At 30.5% G+C, this 16,295-nt stretch overlaps 1 protein-coding gene across 1 annotated transcript in view; it reads left to right on the top strand.

The window, feature by feature from the left end:
- Positions 1 to 659: 659 nt before the first annotated feature.
- The window catches only part of LOC148299752 (uncharacterized), a 40,100-nt gene continuing 24,464 nt past the window's right edge, over positions 660 to 16,295 (top strand). The window contains exons 1-2 of the mRNA XM_088275739.1: positions 660 to 863; positions 12,768 to 12,903. Coding sequence (XP_088131865.1) covers positions 798 to 863; positions 12,768 to 12,903 — 202 coding nt within the window. The 5' untranslated portion in view covers positions 660 to 797. The remainder of the gene's footprint in view (positions 864 to 12,767; positions 12,904 to 16,295) is intronic.

A 16,295-nucleotide genomic window follows, 5' to 3' on the forward strand; every position in this document is an offset into this window, starting at 1 on the left:
ATATACAATGGAACCTGACCAGACCGTCGATGGTCAATTAATAAGGTTTTCCAACTATGCAGTTTTTCATGTATCCAGGTCCAGATTCTGCTTCGATTTTTAATCAGATTTTGCAACACATAGAAAGAAAAACAAATAAAATATTACCATATTAAAAATTATTTGTTGAGCTAATTTCAAGTGTGCCTTACTATCAAAAAAAGGAATAAAATTATGATAAACTGAGCAAGATTTATTAGATTTCATGATATGTCAATCCTCGTGTTGACCGATTCATATTGAGGGTATCTCAAATTGCATTCCCGTAAATCGCCCTCCTTATCGTCTGCAAATTATCTTCGAAAGGGAAAAAATAGGTCAGTCATAATTCTGCAGCGAGCATTCCTCCGCGGCATAGCTCGCCGACTCGTCACACGGCTCCTCTGCAAAACTTTTGGAGACCTGCAATTTAACGGGGGTTCAAACTGACATGCCGACCAACTGACCGCCAAACAGTAAACACGTCGCGCCGCCCACCGGCTCGGAAACGAGAGAGTAAAAGGAACGATCTCTCCGCTGGCCTTTTCTTCTGCCCGGTAGGTACATTTCCCCACTTCTATCTCGGAGCCCTCGGCACTTTCTTGCACTTGATCTGGCGGAGTGTTGCGGGTTGCGAGTTTAGTCAGCGCGCCAACTTTCCCAGAGACGCGCGCGATTTGAGTTTGCTCCAGCTTTTTCGAACGAAGCTCGCGTCGTGAGAAATACCCCTAAACATTATAACTAAGTGAAAAAATATTTCTAAATAAAATATTCCCGCAATGGCTTTTAGCTGGTGGAGGCTGTACGGGTTGCTTTTCATGCTAACCGCCATTCACGCGGTTGCGGTAAGTTACATTGTTTACATTTTGTATGTAGCCCTATAAGGGTTGATTTACAAGCTATTGTCATCGTAACGCAAACCGCACTTCACTTAACCACATAATAGGAAATGTTGCTAGAATTAAATAAATAAATGATTTTATTTATAATGTAACGTAAATAAATGAACTTTATACAATGCTCGAATGTATTTAATATATTGTTTTATTTTAATGACAAATTCAAATTGATTTTGATTTAATTAAAATGGTATTCGTAAAATATAAACATGAAAAGTAAAAGTAATTTTAGTTTATATTTTTTTTAATCCGAAGATAAAGATATTATGTATATTATCCCAAAAACGTGTTTAAAAAAGATTTATTTTTAATGATTTATATTAAACGTTTATGAATTGGTGTTGTATATAATAGATAACTCGCGTGTGCGAGAATAGTCTGGTTTAAAAATTTAAAACGCAGTTTTTAAAATTCAAATAAAAAAATCACAAATCGGTTAAATTGTAAAGGTTGTTCTGTTAGCAAGAGCTTTTATTTAAATTGAACATTAAACGAGTTTATAAGTGGAAAGCCTACATATTTGCTTAAGTTAATCACGGTCACTGATAACAGTTTTCTGCAATACTCGTATAAACGGTTGTAGCATTCTTGAAATAAACAGTATCTCTTTTTTTAATGGACATTCTCTATAGTTATTAAATGAAAAATATTTATAAAGAATTTCTTTAAAAAATACATGCAAAAATAATATGTGAATCTTTTATATCGTTTAAATCATGCTTATACCAGGAGTACATATAACTACATAGGTTTTTGTGTAGTATTTATCCAGTCGCGCAAGTTGCTCAATTTGCACGAGTTGGGTGGACAAATATGACAATAAGTATCTGAATTTCACTAGGGTGCATTATTCATGTACTTTCGCATAATTATTTAATTCCATTACTTGCAATCTTACCCCGCCATTGGAGGGGAAATCAATCGATACTGTTATCGAGATGGGGTGGCCACATGACAAATAAAGGAATAATGGGGTGGTCTCCGTTTGGTACGTACTTACCGCTCAAGGGGGTTGCTTTCTCCCCGCAAAGTGCTTTTAATATAGACCTAACCTCAAAGTGCATTGTGTTCTGAATTCTGACGAAAGCTCTCCCGCGCGCTACCAGTTCAGTAATTCCATTCTCCGCGCGTTATTCCAACTCCACATATTATTCGCATTCATTTTAAAATATATATTCAGCAATTATTTCGAATATTTATTCAATTTGTCTTTTCTTCTAAAATGATTTAGGTACGTGAAAAAAAGATACAGTGATGGTATACAAAAAATCGATTCGTTCAAAAATCTAACCAGGAAAATCTTTACTGATTTATTTTACAAATAAGAAAAAAAAAACATATAGACTATAAGTTTGTCCAATTTGACTTTTGCAAGATTAAATATAATAATCTATATTAATCAGAAAATTTGGATTAAGAGTTCTTACTGAGTAAAAACTGCAAATGCAAAATGATTTTATCTTAATTTCTCTACAATCTCGGATTTAATATGCTCAGATTTATATAAGTCACATTATCCAGACGTTATATTTTTTTAAGATATAAATTTTACCATAAACTCTACATTTACTTATGATATACTTTTAAAATTGTATTTTTGAAATGCATAAAAAATACATTGTAAATTCAATTTCACTATCGGACTGATATTGAAATCTTATATTTTTCTTCTGTGTACTGTCAATATCAATTACTTGAATATATTATAAATAAAAAAATTATGGTAGTACGTAAATTAAACTTAATTAACGGTTTTCAATTTTTTTATCTTATTTTAAAAATATAATATTCTTATACAGAATTCATGATATGGGGAATTCAGAATTTATGAAAATACGTTTTAAAATAAGATTTTACGTATCTATTCCGTGCTTGATCAAGTGAGCTTTTTGTACAAGTAAATTGACGCATAGATGACATGCATTAAACTTTTATTTTAACATATTTTACTATGATCAATTTTAGTAACGTTATAAAAACTTAATCAAAATAACAAATTTATAACGTTGATTGGCTATTAAATTGATTAAATCAAATACTTACATGTATGTATTTTCATGACATTTTTAAAGCAATAGTAAGGAAAAAATATCAGGTTTGTCGGTATTAATTAATAAACGCATTTTGAATTTAATATACTTTCTTCAATTAATCCCTAGTTTAAGTAACGTTTCAATCAAAGCAAAATAAAACGATTTTGAGAAAAGTCATTTTTATTACGAAAATTCTTTGTACATTTATTGAATTTTATATTTAATAGATCAGGAGTTAAGGAGCAATAACCTATAGCCAACCACTAATGCATATTTTTTTATGAATATCAAAGCTACAACAATAAATGTACACACAGATATAAAGCAAACAGGTAGCACTTCATCATCACGGAAATTTAAAAACCCTGATCTTGATCCCTGAAATTGTTTTATTTTTTTTATGTAATATCTCACGACTACTACAATTACATTAAAAAAAACTAAATTGGTCATGAAGCAGAATCAATAATACGTATTTGATTATCTCTCTTTTATAGTTTTAATGACATAATAATGCTCTCAATCCATAGATGATAAATGAATTACCCCTTTTTAATGATGACGTTAAATAATCATAAAATAATACGATTTAAAAACTTTGAATGTAATGCCGTATAATCTCATTCTACATACAACTAAACTTAATTCTAATTACAATCACATTTTCTGATTTATTTTACGGTTACTTCTTAGTAAATAAATGTATGTAGTTGAATGGTTAGAACCTTTAGCTATCATTCCTCGGGTTCGATTCCCAGGGGAAGGGGACAAAATAAATATAATTTGATTTTTCCTTCTTATATTTATTTAATATAAATAACCCTAAAATGGTATCTAAACTCATAGGATTAATAAGACTTAATGCAATCAAGAAAATACTGCCTCAATACGATGCAATGCCCTGTGCACCATTAGGTTTGGATAAGGGTTAGAAGAATACGTTGAATGTAATTGCATTCCTTTGCATACGTACTTCTATTCGTGTTAGTAAAATGCTGAGTGTAAAAAATACAAAAAGCGATTAAGTGCAAAGACGCGTATTAAAGCAAGGATAATTTTACAGCAGCGGCAGTTAGCAGTGACGTTTAACAACAACCCTCCATTTAGTAATGACTGGGGGCTGAGGAAAACCCATTTTCTGAATTTCTCTCTTTACCCACGCTCCACGCACAGAACGAAACTAGTAATTACACGTCAGACTAAACAATTTCATTTTATTATTATTTATTACGCAAACGCAATAAGAAGAATCGTTTGAGCAGGGTATGCAAGTTTTATTGCTACCTACCTATTTTAATAATACCCTTCCTTCGTTTGTACACATAACATTCTTTGCTCTCGAAACCTCCGAATTAATAGTTATTAAGCCCAGTGTATGTGCACGTTATAATGTATGTATAATAGTATGTACTTACAGTATATTATATAGCAGCCGTACCCGGCCACGCGTTGCTGTGGATTAGTCTGGTTAAATGGAAAATAACGAAAATAGATAGCACACAGTTCTAATATGAATAATTTCATGATGCTGCTGAATAAATGAAAATATTTCAATATCTATAAAAAAATAATAATTTAATCGATGACATTGAAAACGCTAAGTGACAGCAGTGTCAAGAAGCACGCTATCCGCTACGAGCAATGTTAAGTAATACGTGTATTGGTATTACCTGAATTTTGCTTTGAATTTTATAAATTTATTCTTTGATAAAAACACGTTAATGTTTTTTTTTACATGTAACGAACTGGAATATATATTTATACATACTTTTTTAAAATAAAATATTAATTGTTTTTTATTATTCAATCAATTGGTACGGTTATATTTGACATAATGCCTTAAATCCGTGTGAAAATAAAATATATGTGAATAATTTTCCGAATGCATCAAATGCCTTTCTTTTATAAGAATATAGGTAGACACATAAAAGTACACAATTTTCGAAACAATGAGCTCATGATGACTATGAAGTTATTGTTAGTTTCTTCTTAGTGTATTCTAGTCTAAGTACCGTATAAAATTTCACACGATCCAAGTTAATACCATATATACGAGGCCTAAATAATCGATTAACCTGAAAAACAACGTGAAAAATAATACTACCAGCATCATTGAGAATAGCCTAATTTTTGTTTTAAATCCACTACAAATGTTTTTGGCGATTCCATTTCTTTTACATTTGATTAAGTGCTATTACTATTTTAATCGTTTTGCGTGTTATGCGCATGAAAAAGAGAATCGCCTCGTTATCGAAAGTGAGATATAAGAAATCAAATCAAATTGCAACACTTCAATGGAGTTGAATAATGACTTGAATTGATGAATTGCTCTAAATACTTTTTTCATGAAAGCAGTACCTTATATTTAAGCATTAATGTATGAATTAATAATCTTTCCATAAAATCTACTTTATTTTTTGTTATTAAAAAATTATCACAGTTCGACAATTTTTTTACATTATTTATTTACTTTTATTTTTAAAGTAAACAAGCACATACTAATATTTACTTGATATTACATATTTAGTTATTAATTTCATAGTAAATTAATATTTAGTATTTGGGCTATTTAGGAGGCAAAGCCTGTGCCAAGTAGAAACACTCTGGTGTTTAATATGTACACAACTATAATACAATTACAATTCGTTATTGTAATTTTTTAAGGTACATGATAAAACAATTATACATATTTTTAAATAAACAAAACGATAGACAAACATACTAATAAATTTAACCTGCTAATAATAAATACAATTTAAATAAAATTACATTTAAAAAAATGGATTTTTAAAAATATTATTTCATGATCATCTCAATATATAGTCCGTTTTTAGAGGTTTATTCAATAAATTTAACCAATGTTTTTCTACCCTCGTCTCCCCCAAAGTCTTCCACCTTTACCGGTCCATTCATATAATCTTGAATTGATCAACATATTGAAATATGTCGAACGATCATTTTTTAACGTTACGACTTGCAAATATATTTCTTTGCACTGACATTCAGTCTTAGTAGTACTTAGTAGAACCCCCTTCCCCTCCCAATAACGTACATACTTGAACTTTAAATTTTGTAGTTTGGTAGTTGATTGAATAATTTATCAATTTTGATGACAATAACGGATTCTTCCAGCGACTTTACTGTTTCCATCATATTCCTCTCTTACCATAATTATCATAGCAGTTTCTTCAATCTGGTTCAATGTTGTCTACATATTAATATAACTGGATTGCTGCACGTCGCGGCGATACACTGCTTTGCAAATTATGTCAAATATTTCTGCGATAGCGGAACTTAATTACAGAATAAAAAATCATCCCGGATATTAATACAATCAATGATCACAATATTTTAAAAATTACCCGTGCCAAATATTTTTATCTAATTTTGATTCTGTCCGCCTCTGTAGTGTAATTGTCAGCATGCTCGGCTACCGTACTGGTAGTCCTAAGCTCGATTCCCAGGGGGGGTCAAATAAATATAAGTGATTTTTTTACTGTAATATTTATTAAATATTACCCTTGACTGGTACCTGAAGCGGTGGACTGATCATCTTTCCTTCATGTGTTAATGACCAAGATAATACTGCGTTTATAAGATGCAATATATATATATATATATATATATATATATATGTATATATATATATATATATATATATATATATATATATATATATATATATATATATATGTATGTCAAATGCAGATACATACATATATATATACATATATATATATATATATATATATATATATATATATATATATATATATATATATATATATATATATATATATATATATATACAAATATATTTATTTAAACCTTTTATTTTCAAAATATTTATGTACTGTTGTATTTTTTCAATATTTTGTATCTTCTCATTTTTTTTAATTGAGATAATTGTAATTTATTATACCTAGTTTTTGTTGTTTGCAATTATATTTAGGTACTTTTACGTAATTTGAAAACCAAAATACGATTTTTTTTATTTAAAAAAAATAGTTTGTTTTATACATATGTATTTTGTCGTGCGAGCAATATTTTTAATTTATTTATATTAAGTATACCTAAGTAGAATACACCATATACATCCTGGTAGAGAAATCGCCAAACATGATGAATTCGTTGATAACTACATACACTCGCTGATTGAGCTTTTCAGATAATATCAACTAGTGGAAAGCACCATCACGTCACGCTAACTAGGGATCATAATAATTGAATACAGAATGCATGTATGTACATGTTCTTCTTTCGAATCATCTTTTCCAAAATTTCCCTAGGGGTTTTCAAATCATATATTTTTTCCACTTATCATCATCAATTAACACGCGATTGAAACATGCATTTTCTATTTATCTTGTCAGCTAATTGTATCTAAGCACTCGTCACAGCATATGCGCTTTAAGTGGAAACAAGGTATCAGGCTGCTTTCATCCTTCTCGCTTTCCCAGTTTGGTTAGCGTGTACGGGAGTATAATATTATTTGGTAATCATCTACCGTTATATGGTTTGAAATTCACCCTATCGTTAATTTATCTCTCTTTATCCTAAACCTAAGTACGATTCTATTTTAATCTGTTTTCAAAAGTTTTCCCTTAACTATACATCAATAATAATTAAACAAATGCTGGATATAAAGAAGATTTTAGTAACTAACTAACTTACTAACCAACACGCCACTTCCCCGCAGGGGTAGGCAGAGAGAATCGAACGCCACACCATTCTGTCTTTGCAAACATTCTTCGCCTCTTCTACATTCATGCATCTCCTCATACACACCCGACGATTATTATGACTCCTGACCCGGCCGCTTTCAAGTATTTGACTACCTGATTGTGCCAAGTTTTCCTCGGTCTTCCTCTGCTTCTATTTTTTAACCGTTTTTTGGTTAAACCGTTCTTTTAGTATTGCAACTTAATTTAATATGATGTTTGTAAGATGTGTTCGTAAGAGATAATACACATAACATATTTTGGTATACACGTGTTCAATAATGTGTCTGCCTCTGTAGTGTAGTAAGTATGTTTATTATAATTATATGATTAGAAAATAAATAAAAATATGCATAAAAAGTTTTTTTCCGCCTCCGTGTTGTAGTGGTCTGCGCGTTAGGCTACCGTGCTAGAGGTCCCGGTTTCGATTCCCAGGGATGTCAAAATAAACATTGTGATTTTTCACTATGAGATTTTTCGATTACTGTACTGGACACCTGAAGCGAAGGGTTGATCACCTTTCCTTATAAAGATAACACGGCATATAAATGATGCAGTATTTTATGCACTATAGGGTATGGATAATGGTTAGAATAAAAAAGGGGATTCCTCAACTTAGTGGATATATACCGCATATTGGTTGCGTGTTTTAAATCAAAATACTTTAAACAAAAATACATATGCGGCCTTAAAAACTTCAATTTTAGTAGGTAACGAAGTAATATAGAATTATATTTTATAATGGGAACTGAAAGAAGTGTTATTACGTTTTTACCACTTATCGTGTTACGATTATTACCATGTGTTACACGTTACACTACGGGTAGTTCTCCCGTGGATTCACACTATGATTACGAGTTGAGATATTCAGGTTCTAGAGCCGTAATAATTAAGAGCATTGTGTGCAGTTTCTTGAGACCCATAATGATGCAATTATGTTCATTACGAAATTAAGCCCGTGAAATTATGGAACCACTTCCGATAAAGGTAACATTCATTTCCCCATCGGTGAAGAAGCGTAATATAATAACATCGCCCTTTTTTGTTATTGTGCCGAGTGATCTATTCAGGTTTTGAGCGCGGGAAATAACGAATCAGATTTGTATTGTTCCAGTTTATCAACTGGGGACATGATGTTCCCACTGTTTGGTGAATCTTTATAAAATTAATTGCTCGGTAGAGATTCTTCAAATCTTTGTTCCTAAGATAACCTGCTGTCGTCTAAGAAGGCATTTCCCATTAAAAATCAATTATTTCCTTTTTTATTGTCTGCATATACTAATGCTAAAAGAACAACATCGATTCAATGCAGCGGCATTATATTTTTAATAAATAAAATACCGCTACTCCAGTCGACGTAAACGAGTATAAATATACGAGAATTTTGTTGAAACATTTACCAAATCGGGAATCAGTCCCGAAACTCCAGACAAACGGACACAGGACGCTGACAGTGGAATAAATTATATATTTAACTTCCTACCAAAGTTGTATGCTACACGAATGAAAATCAATGATTTATTTATATGTTTATTTTTATCTCCAAATTAAAATGTTCAATGCGATCGCAATGCCAATATTTTGTATGGATTTATTTAACGAAATATATATATATATATATATATATATATATATATATATATATATATATATATATATATATATATATATATATATATATATATATATATATAAATATATTTAATGAATCAAGGATAACACAAAAAAAACATGTATGCAACAAAAATAGTATAAAAACATTGAAAGTGACAGCAGAAGTCAAGAAGCACTCTGTGCGCTATGAGCAATAATAAGTATTGAGTATACGCTATTATATTCAAGCTTTTTTTAAAATTATTAAATGAAACCTTTCTTTAATAATTTTTATCTGCAACACGCTTTAAATACACATATTTGAATGAAATATTGAGTCAAAATTTTAAATCAATCGGCCAATAACGTTGAACAAACGAACACATCAATTTTTGTTGTATGTATTTATATTGATTGTTGTTTTTTTTTAAATGTTGATTGACAATTTTATCTTTGCAGTTTATTATTTTGGTAAAAAATTAAGAAGTCCTTCCTTAATATTGAACAATGCCTCAATCTTAGTGGCCACTTTTTTGTGAATTGATAATTTCGAATCGCTAGTCATTTCAATAGAGCAGTCAGCTGCAAGCGCGAAAACCCCGAGACCTGAATACTGAATGCTAAACAAAAACATTTCGCTTACCAAGCGACAAATCAAACTCTATAGATAATCAATTATTCAGTCACTCGTACTTTCTTCTACTCCGAAATTGATTACTCACGGACGAGATGATAATTCAAGCTGCATGAACCATCGTATACTTAGACGAGAAATTATCCCGTTTAGTGGTCTAAAAAGTTATACAACAAAAGAGATTAATGAAATTAAGTTTCTATTTTAATTTCGAAAATGTTAAAAAGAATAGTTGATTTATATTACAATTTATAGAAATATAAACTTTCTTTCTACAACTTACGAGAGTTGCGCTTTAAATTAAACTTTTTGATTTTATTCTATACATAGCAGCATATCAATTTGAACAAGACAATTTTTACTTTGCAAAAAACTCAATTTGGAGTTTTATTCCTCATTTAAACAGGTATTGTCATGGTAAATCAAATTTTGATAAAGTTTTATAGTGACTCTGAAAGCTCAATGTAATTTCCATTATCTGGGATGATTGGATCAATTCAGATTTTGAGCTAAGCTCAAAAAAATATCGGCAACACATGGCTTACAGTAAATTCTAAAAATATAGTACTTATTACTTGTTGTGAATATCTTTAATAATAATCAACAAATATTTTGTCAAGTTCATATCGTGTGACATCATATATATCCGTGTAATGAAATTTTAAACAAAGAAAACCGTATTTAAGTAATAAAAATAGTCAAAATTTGAATGAGGTGTTTACAAAACATGTTGAATCTAGCAATACAATTACTAAATTGGTATTGATTCAATGCAAGAAGTTAGGCAGAGGTTTCCAACCTGATTGTGGTGGCAAACGCTTTTAAGATAGATTAAAATATTAGAACGTGCATAAAAAAGGAAAAAAAGAGTGAAGTAAGAAAAATAATGGAAAACTCAATTAGAATATACACTTGTAACATTTAGATTAAAAGATATAACGTTATTCCTAAAATAGTGGTTTTGAATAACCGATGATGATGGGATAGGATTAAGGTTAAAAAAACAACTGTATTTAATTAGAAAACGTTTTTAACTTTTGACGTCTTCACAACTAACGTGCAAAATTCCGTAATCTAATCAATTTTACCTGAAAAAAATCTAAATAGTTAGGTTCCCACGAACTAGAGGATGCACATGATAAAATGAATGTGGTGTTGAGTAATCTTCTATCGTATTTGATGTAAGCACTTAATCTTCTCATCTAATACTCATAATTATTACGTATCAAATTATCTAATTTAAGGCGTCGGACGAGAGATTGATTTTAAATCAAATTTTGATTGACCGCAAATTTAACTCATAAGCGTAAATGTAATTAATATTCTGTAAATTCCTATCGGATAGGCACATGTACTGTAACTAATTCAGTTACTCGTCTGACAAGCATCACGCGTCCGGATTTCGTCGGTTTAAACGTGTTGCGATTCAAAATTTGTTCGTTGAAAGCTTTAACAGCCAAAATAAAAAAGCATTATTGACCCGAAAGGCTTTTTTGTTGACCCGAAGTGAATACCTTTTTAACCGGAAGGTCAATGGGGAAATTACCACGAAGTGAAATTCACATAATAATTTTAATGCACAAGCAAAGTTATTATAGTAAGTAATATATTTTTTGCAAAAATATGTATATTAAATCAAGAATTTTACAAATGTATTGCGTTATTGTTTTTTCCTTATTTAGTGAGATAGATTTTTATGGCTATTTACATATAATAAAAATAATTGCAATCAAGTGTCAAAAATCTTATTTTTCATGCCATGTCTTTGCCATGCCATTTCGAGCTATTATGCCATGTTTCGTTAACACTTCCGTACCTAAGCGGTATTTCCGATCGCATCTCTGATTTATCATCCGCTCTGAATCCATTATACTACAAACATCATTTACGAAAGTGTCGGGTTGTGGTCCCGTGTCGCGGAGTGCGAGTTTCTGGGTTCGAACCCACTCTACAACAATTTGATACATATATTTAATAATGAGACGGTTAATGATGAAAATTGAAATATTTTTATAAATAATAAAAACACAAACATTTCTCTAGAAAAAAAATGAGATGATGTATAATTTTTTAATGCGTATTAAAAAACAACGAAATATTTTATTACCGATTTTTATATTAACTCTATGCATAAAACTAAATTAAAAATCATATTAAATGTAAAAAAAAAAGGTGAGCAATGTACGGATTTGCACAAAAAAATCGAGATTACTCGCGTTAGAGGTGAGTACCTGTCAAAGATTATAAACCAGTTATAAAGTATATATAAATTGATTTTATTACTAAGACGAATTTGTGAGTGTGAAGTTACATACAAATATTAAAAGAGCAGTTAATTTATGGAGAAAAAAGCAATACAGAACTGGTTTCATGCCTTGTCATTATATAATACTAAAATAATAATAATCCTATGAAATATGGTGTTTTCGTGTAATTTTTAGTAAAATTATTCAAATACGAGTTACATAATTTTTGTTGTTTACCGTTACAAAGTGACAATTTATTATTGCTATTTAACAAAGCAAATAATATCTGTACTTTGAAAGATAGGTATAATAAAGAATAAATTAGATATTAATTAATAACAAAGTTTGAATGTTAAATGCGGATAATGGAAGAGAAATGTTATATTTTATTACAGGTGTTTTAACCCACGATTATTAAAAGGGCTTTAATATGGTAATTTTATAGGATACATTGTAATAATATTAGCATCGTAATAATTTCATGTAATATAAATTTATGTTTATATCTCATTGTGACGTTTCAATTTCCCTCCAAGCGGCCGCCATTTTGAATTAATTTTGGCGGGTTTTCCGCGTGTTTTTCACCGATACGATTGTTTGACGTGGGCTCTATTATTACACAGGAGGAGAGCGGGCGACTCGGGGGACCCTGCGGAGTGGGGGGGAGCTGCTCGGGGGTGGCGGGTGGACATTGCCAAAACGGAAAGTGTACCTGCTTGCCCTACTACGCTGCATATAACGACACCACTTGCCTCCAGTGTGAGTATCATTCATTTATCCCTGATCTTAGATCAAAGAAATTCAATAATAAACAATAAAATATTTATATTACTTTTTGACATCTCATCAAAGATGAAGAAGAATATGGAAGTCTGGGCATTTACAGGGCTGACGACCGTCATAGGCTGGTTTAAGTGATCATTTTACACACGTGAAAGCCCTGTAAATACCCAGACTTTCATATTCTTCTTCATCTTTGATGAGATGTCAAAAAATAATATGAAATAACTCCTGTAATTGGAGATAATCCAGATTTTGTGAACAAGTATTTGGACACACTTAGAATGTTGTAAATAAAATATTTATTTACTATTAGGAGAAAAAGTAAATTTTTAAAGTTAAAATATTATTTTTGAAGAAAGGGTTAAGGTTTGAATGAATGAAAAATTATGGTAAATTATGCCTAATTTGAGTTTTATAAACCAAAGATGATCTATCTACTAATTTTCACATAAAACATGTCATTTATCACGATAATCGTTGACAGAAAACACAAAAGGATGAGATTAACATGATATACCGACGCAAGATCTCGAATTTATTATTTGTAATAAAATTTTATAATGAAATTTAAAACAAATTCATTATTAGGCAAAAAAAATTCGAGTTGCTACGTTTGTACGTGTTCATATCGAGCCCTTCCTGGGAAAACACCATAAGCTGTAATTTGATTAAAATCTTCAGTTTTATAAATGAGTTCAACATAAATGTTCCTCGAGCATGATCTAGAAAGAAAAAAAAAACACAATATGCAAAAGAAGGTTTGCAGTTGACAAAAAATTATAAGGTGATAGGGTATAAAGATCTATCAGATTTAGTGGTATCTCATGTAGAAAATATAATAAGACAAATAAATGAACCGTGTGACAAATTTTGATAGATATAAGATATTGAATTCATTGTATATTTTGTATTTATTTTTAGAGATCAAAATTATTCATTTATTATAATATTTACTACACATATTCACCACCATTTTCAAGTTATATTAACTGAATATGCTATAAATCCTTGTGCATAATATACAAGGAGAATTTTCTTAGACAGTTAAAAAAAAATTAAAGTATCTTGAAAAAATGAGATTCCCACTCTTTTACAGGAATGGGTGGTTGGTGGGTAAATCAATGTTTTTTTAAAGCTGTTTTATTCTAATAAAAATCCATGATAGCATGTGCTATATTCCAATCAGGGCAATCATTATGAAGACATAAAAGGCACCATACACGGTTAGCAAGAATAAAACACGCGGTTCTCATAGTGACCGTTACTCGCACGGCGCACGGCACATGAGTTTCTACACGCTGCATGTCCACAACTACATCAGTGTTTCCCAACCTTATTTGTACCATGCCCCATATCAACGATTCAAAAATCTCCATCCCCTGTCAAATTTTTATTAACCTATAAAAAACCTGAAAAAAATATTTTTTTCAATTTAAAAATGCACATTAACAGTATTTACTTTTTTTTAGATGGGAATTGCATTAATGCATATTCAGCTTGCTTATTATGAACAAGGCTGAAACTAATAACCACTATATCCATCCTATTCCCAACACAGATTCAAATAAAACCTTTTTATTTATAATTTATAGAAAACACTTTTTCTTAGATGAGAATTGCGTTTATTATTTACCTTGCTTATTATATACAAGGTTTGTAGATCATTAAGTGGTTTTTTGTTTCTTCTGAATAAACAAAGATATTTGATTTGAATCTGTGTTGAGAACAGGAGGGATAATCTAGTGTGGGCTTATCAGGAACTTCTAAGCGTTTGCCCATTGCTGGGAGGAAACCACGTAAAACTCCTCAGGAGAAGGCTGACTGTTGACATCAACAGACCTTCCATTCCCGTTGGGAAACGCTGATCTACATGGACATGGTGTTGTTGGGCGGTACACGATGTTATGTATAAGGCAATGCACTTGGCCGATCTTGTCGCTTCATGCCAGACAGCTCACATTAAACTGCACGGGAAGAGGTCAGTCAAAATTGCAATTCACTCTGCGATTCGCCCGCCTCCGCGGGTAGGGCCAACTCTGATAAGTTGTAACATTATTTTTTTTAAACATATTATAATAGAAATTTTAAGGATGGTAATGTAATTATTGTTAAGCTTTAGATACCGGCCTGTGGTCTCGTATTTATTATTTTTATTTTTTTATTTATTTCTTAAGTTAGCTTATATTAAAACTAATATAAACTATTAAATACATTTACATCATCTTTATATATTTACATTTCCTTACAGTAACTTAGACATTTATTTTTAAATTCTTTCAGACACTTTTCATTCTTCATACATTCAGGCATCTCATCATACATTTTTAAACCCTTATACATCAAGCAATTTTGCGACTCAGCTCTTTTCAATAATGGTAGTCTTATTTTATTCTTTTGTCTAGTAGCATATTCATGACAATTTTTGTTTAAGACAACTTTATCCTTAAAATATTTTGGTAATTTATCGTGAAAAAATTTATGTATAAATATCAACATATTAAATTTAAGTCTTCTTCTTACAGATAACCATTTTAGTTCATCTCTCATTTTTTTTACATTGCTATATTTATTTTTCATAAGAACTATTCTCATCGCTTTATTTTGTATTGCAGTAGAACTTATAATTGACTTCTCCTTCTTCTTCAAACCCTTATCCGCATCCCAATGGTGCATAGGGCACTACATAAAATAATAACAGTGTTATCTTAACGGTTAATAAATTAAGGAAACGTGATCAGCCCTGCGCTTAAGATTCTAATCTGGGGAAATATTGAATAAATATAAGGGTGAAAAATTACTTAATTTATTTGACCCCCCTTTGGAATCGAGCCCGGGATCTCCAGAACGGTAGCCGAACGTACTGACCATTACATTATGAAGGCAGACACACATATATATATATTTATATATATATATATATATATATATATATATATATATATATATATATATATATATATATATATATATATATATATATATATATATATATATATATATTTATGTCTATATCTTACCATATTATTTGAGTTAAATCTTGTCATTCTAACCGTGAACATCATAAACATTGGAGCTGTATCCTATACAAATTTTGTTGCATATTTGCGGTACAAATATTTATTTCCTCACTTACACATTCCCCTCACATTCCAACATAACACTGCATTATAATATCATTGGTAACAGCCGATGCTGCAATTGATTATCATAACTAGTTTTTGTATGTCGCGCTTATTACGAAGACGCATAGGCCGTCTCGCCTTGATTCAATAATTTGAACTGCGCTCCGTGCACGCTCGACTCGTAGTGAAAATAATCTAGAAATGTAGGAGTTACCATATTAAGCAATGTCATTAATGTAATGCCAC

The sequence above is a fragment of the Brachycentrus maculatus genome, unplaced genomic scaffold (assembly GCF_059751285.1).
Source record: "Brachycentrus maculatus isolate JH-2025_06_01 unplaced genomic scaffold, ASM5975128v1 h1tg000968l, whole genome shotgun sequence".
Taxonomy (NCBI): Eukaryota; Metazoa; Arthropoda; class Insecta; order Trichoptera; family Brachycentridae; genus Brachycentrus; species Brachycentrus maculatus.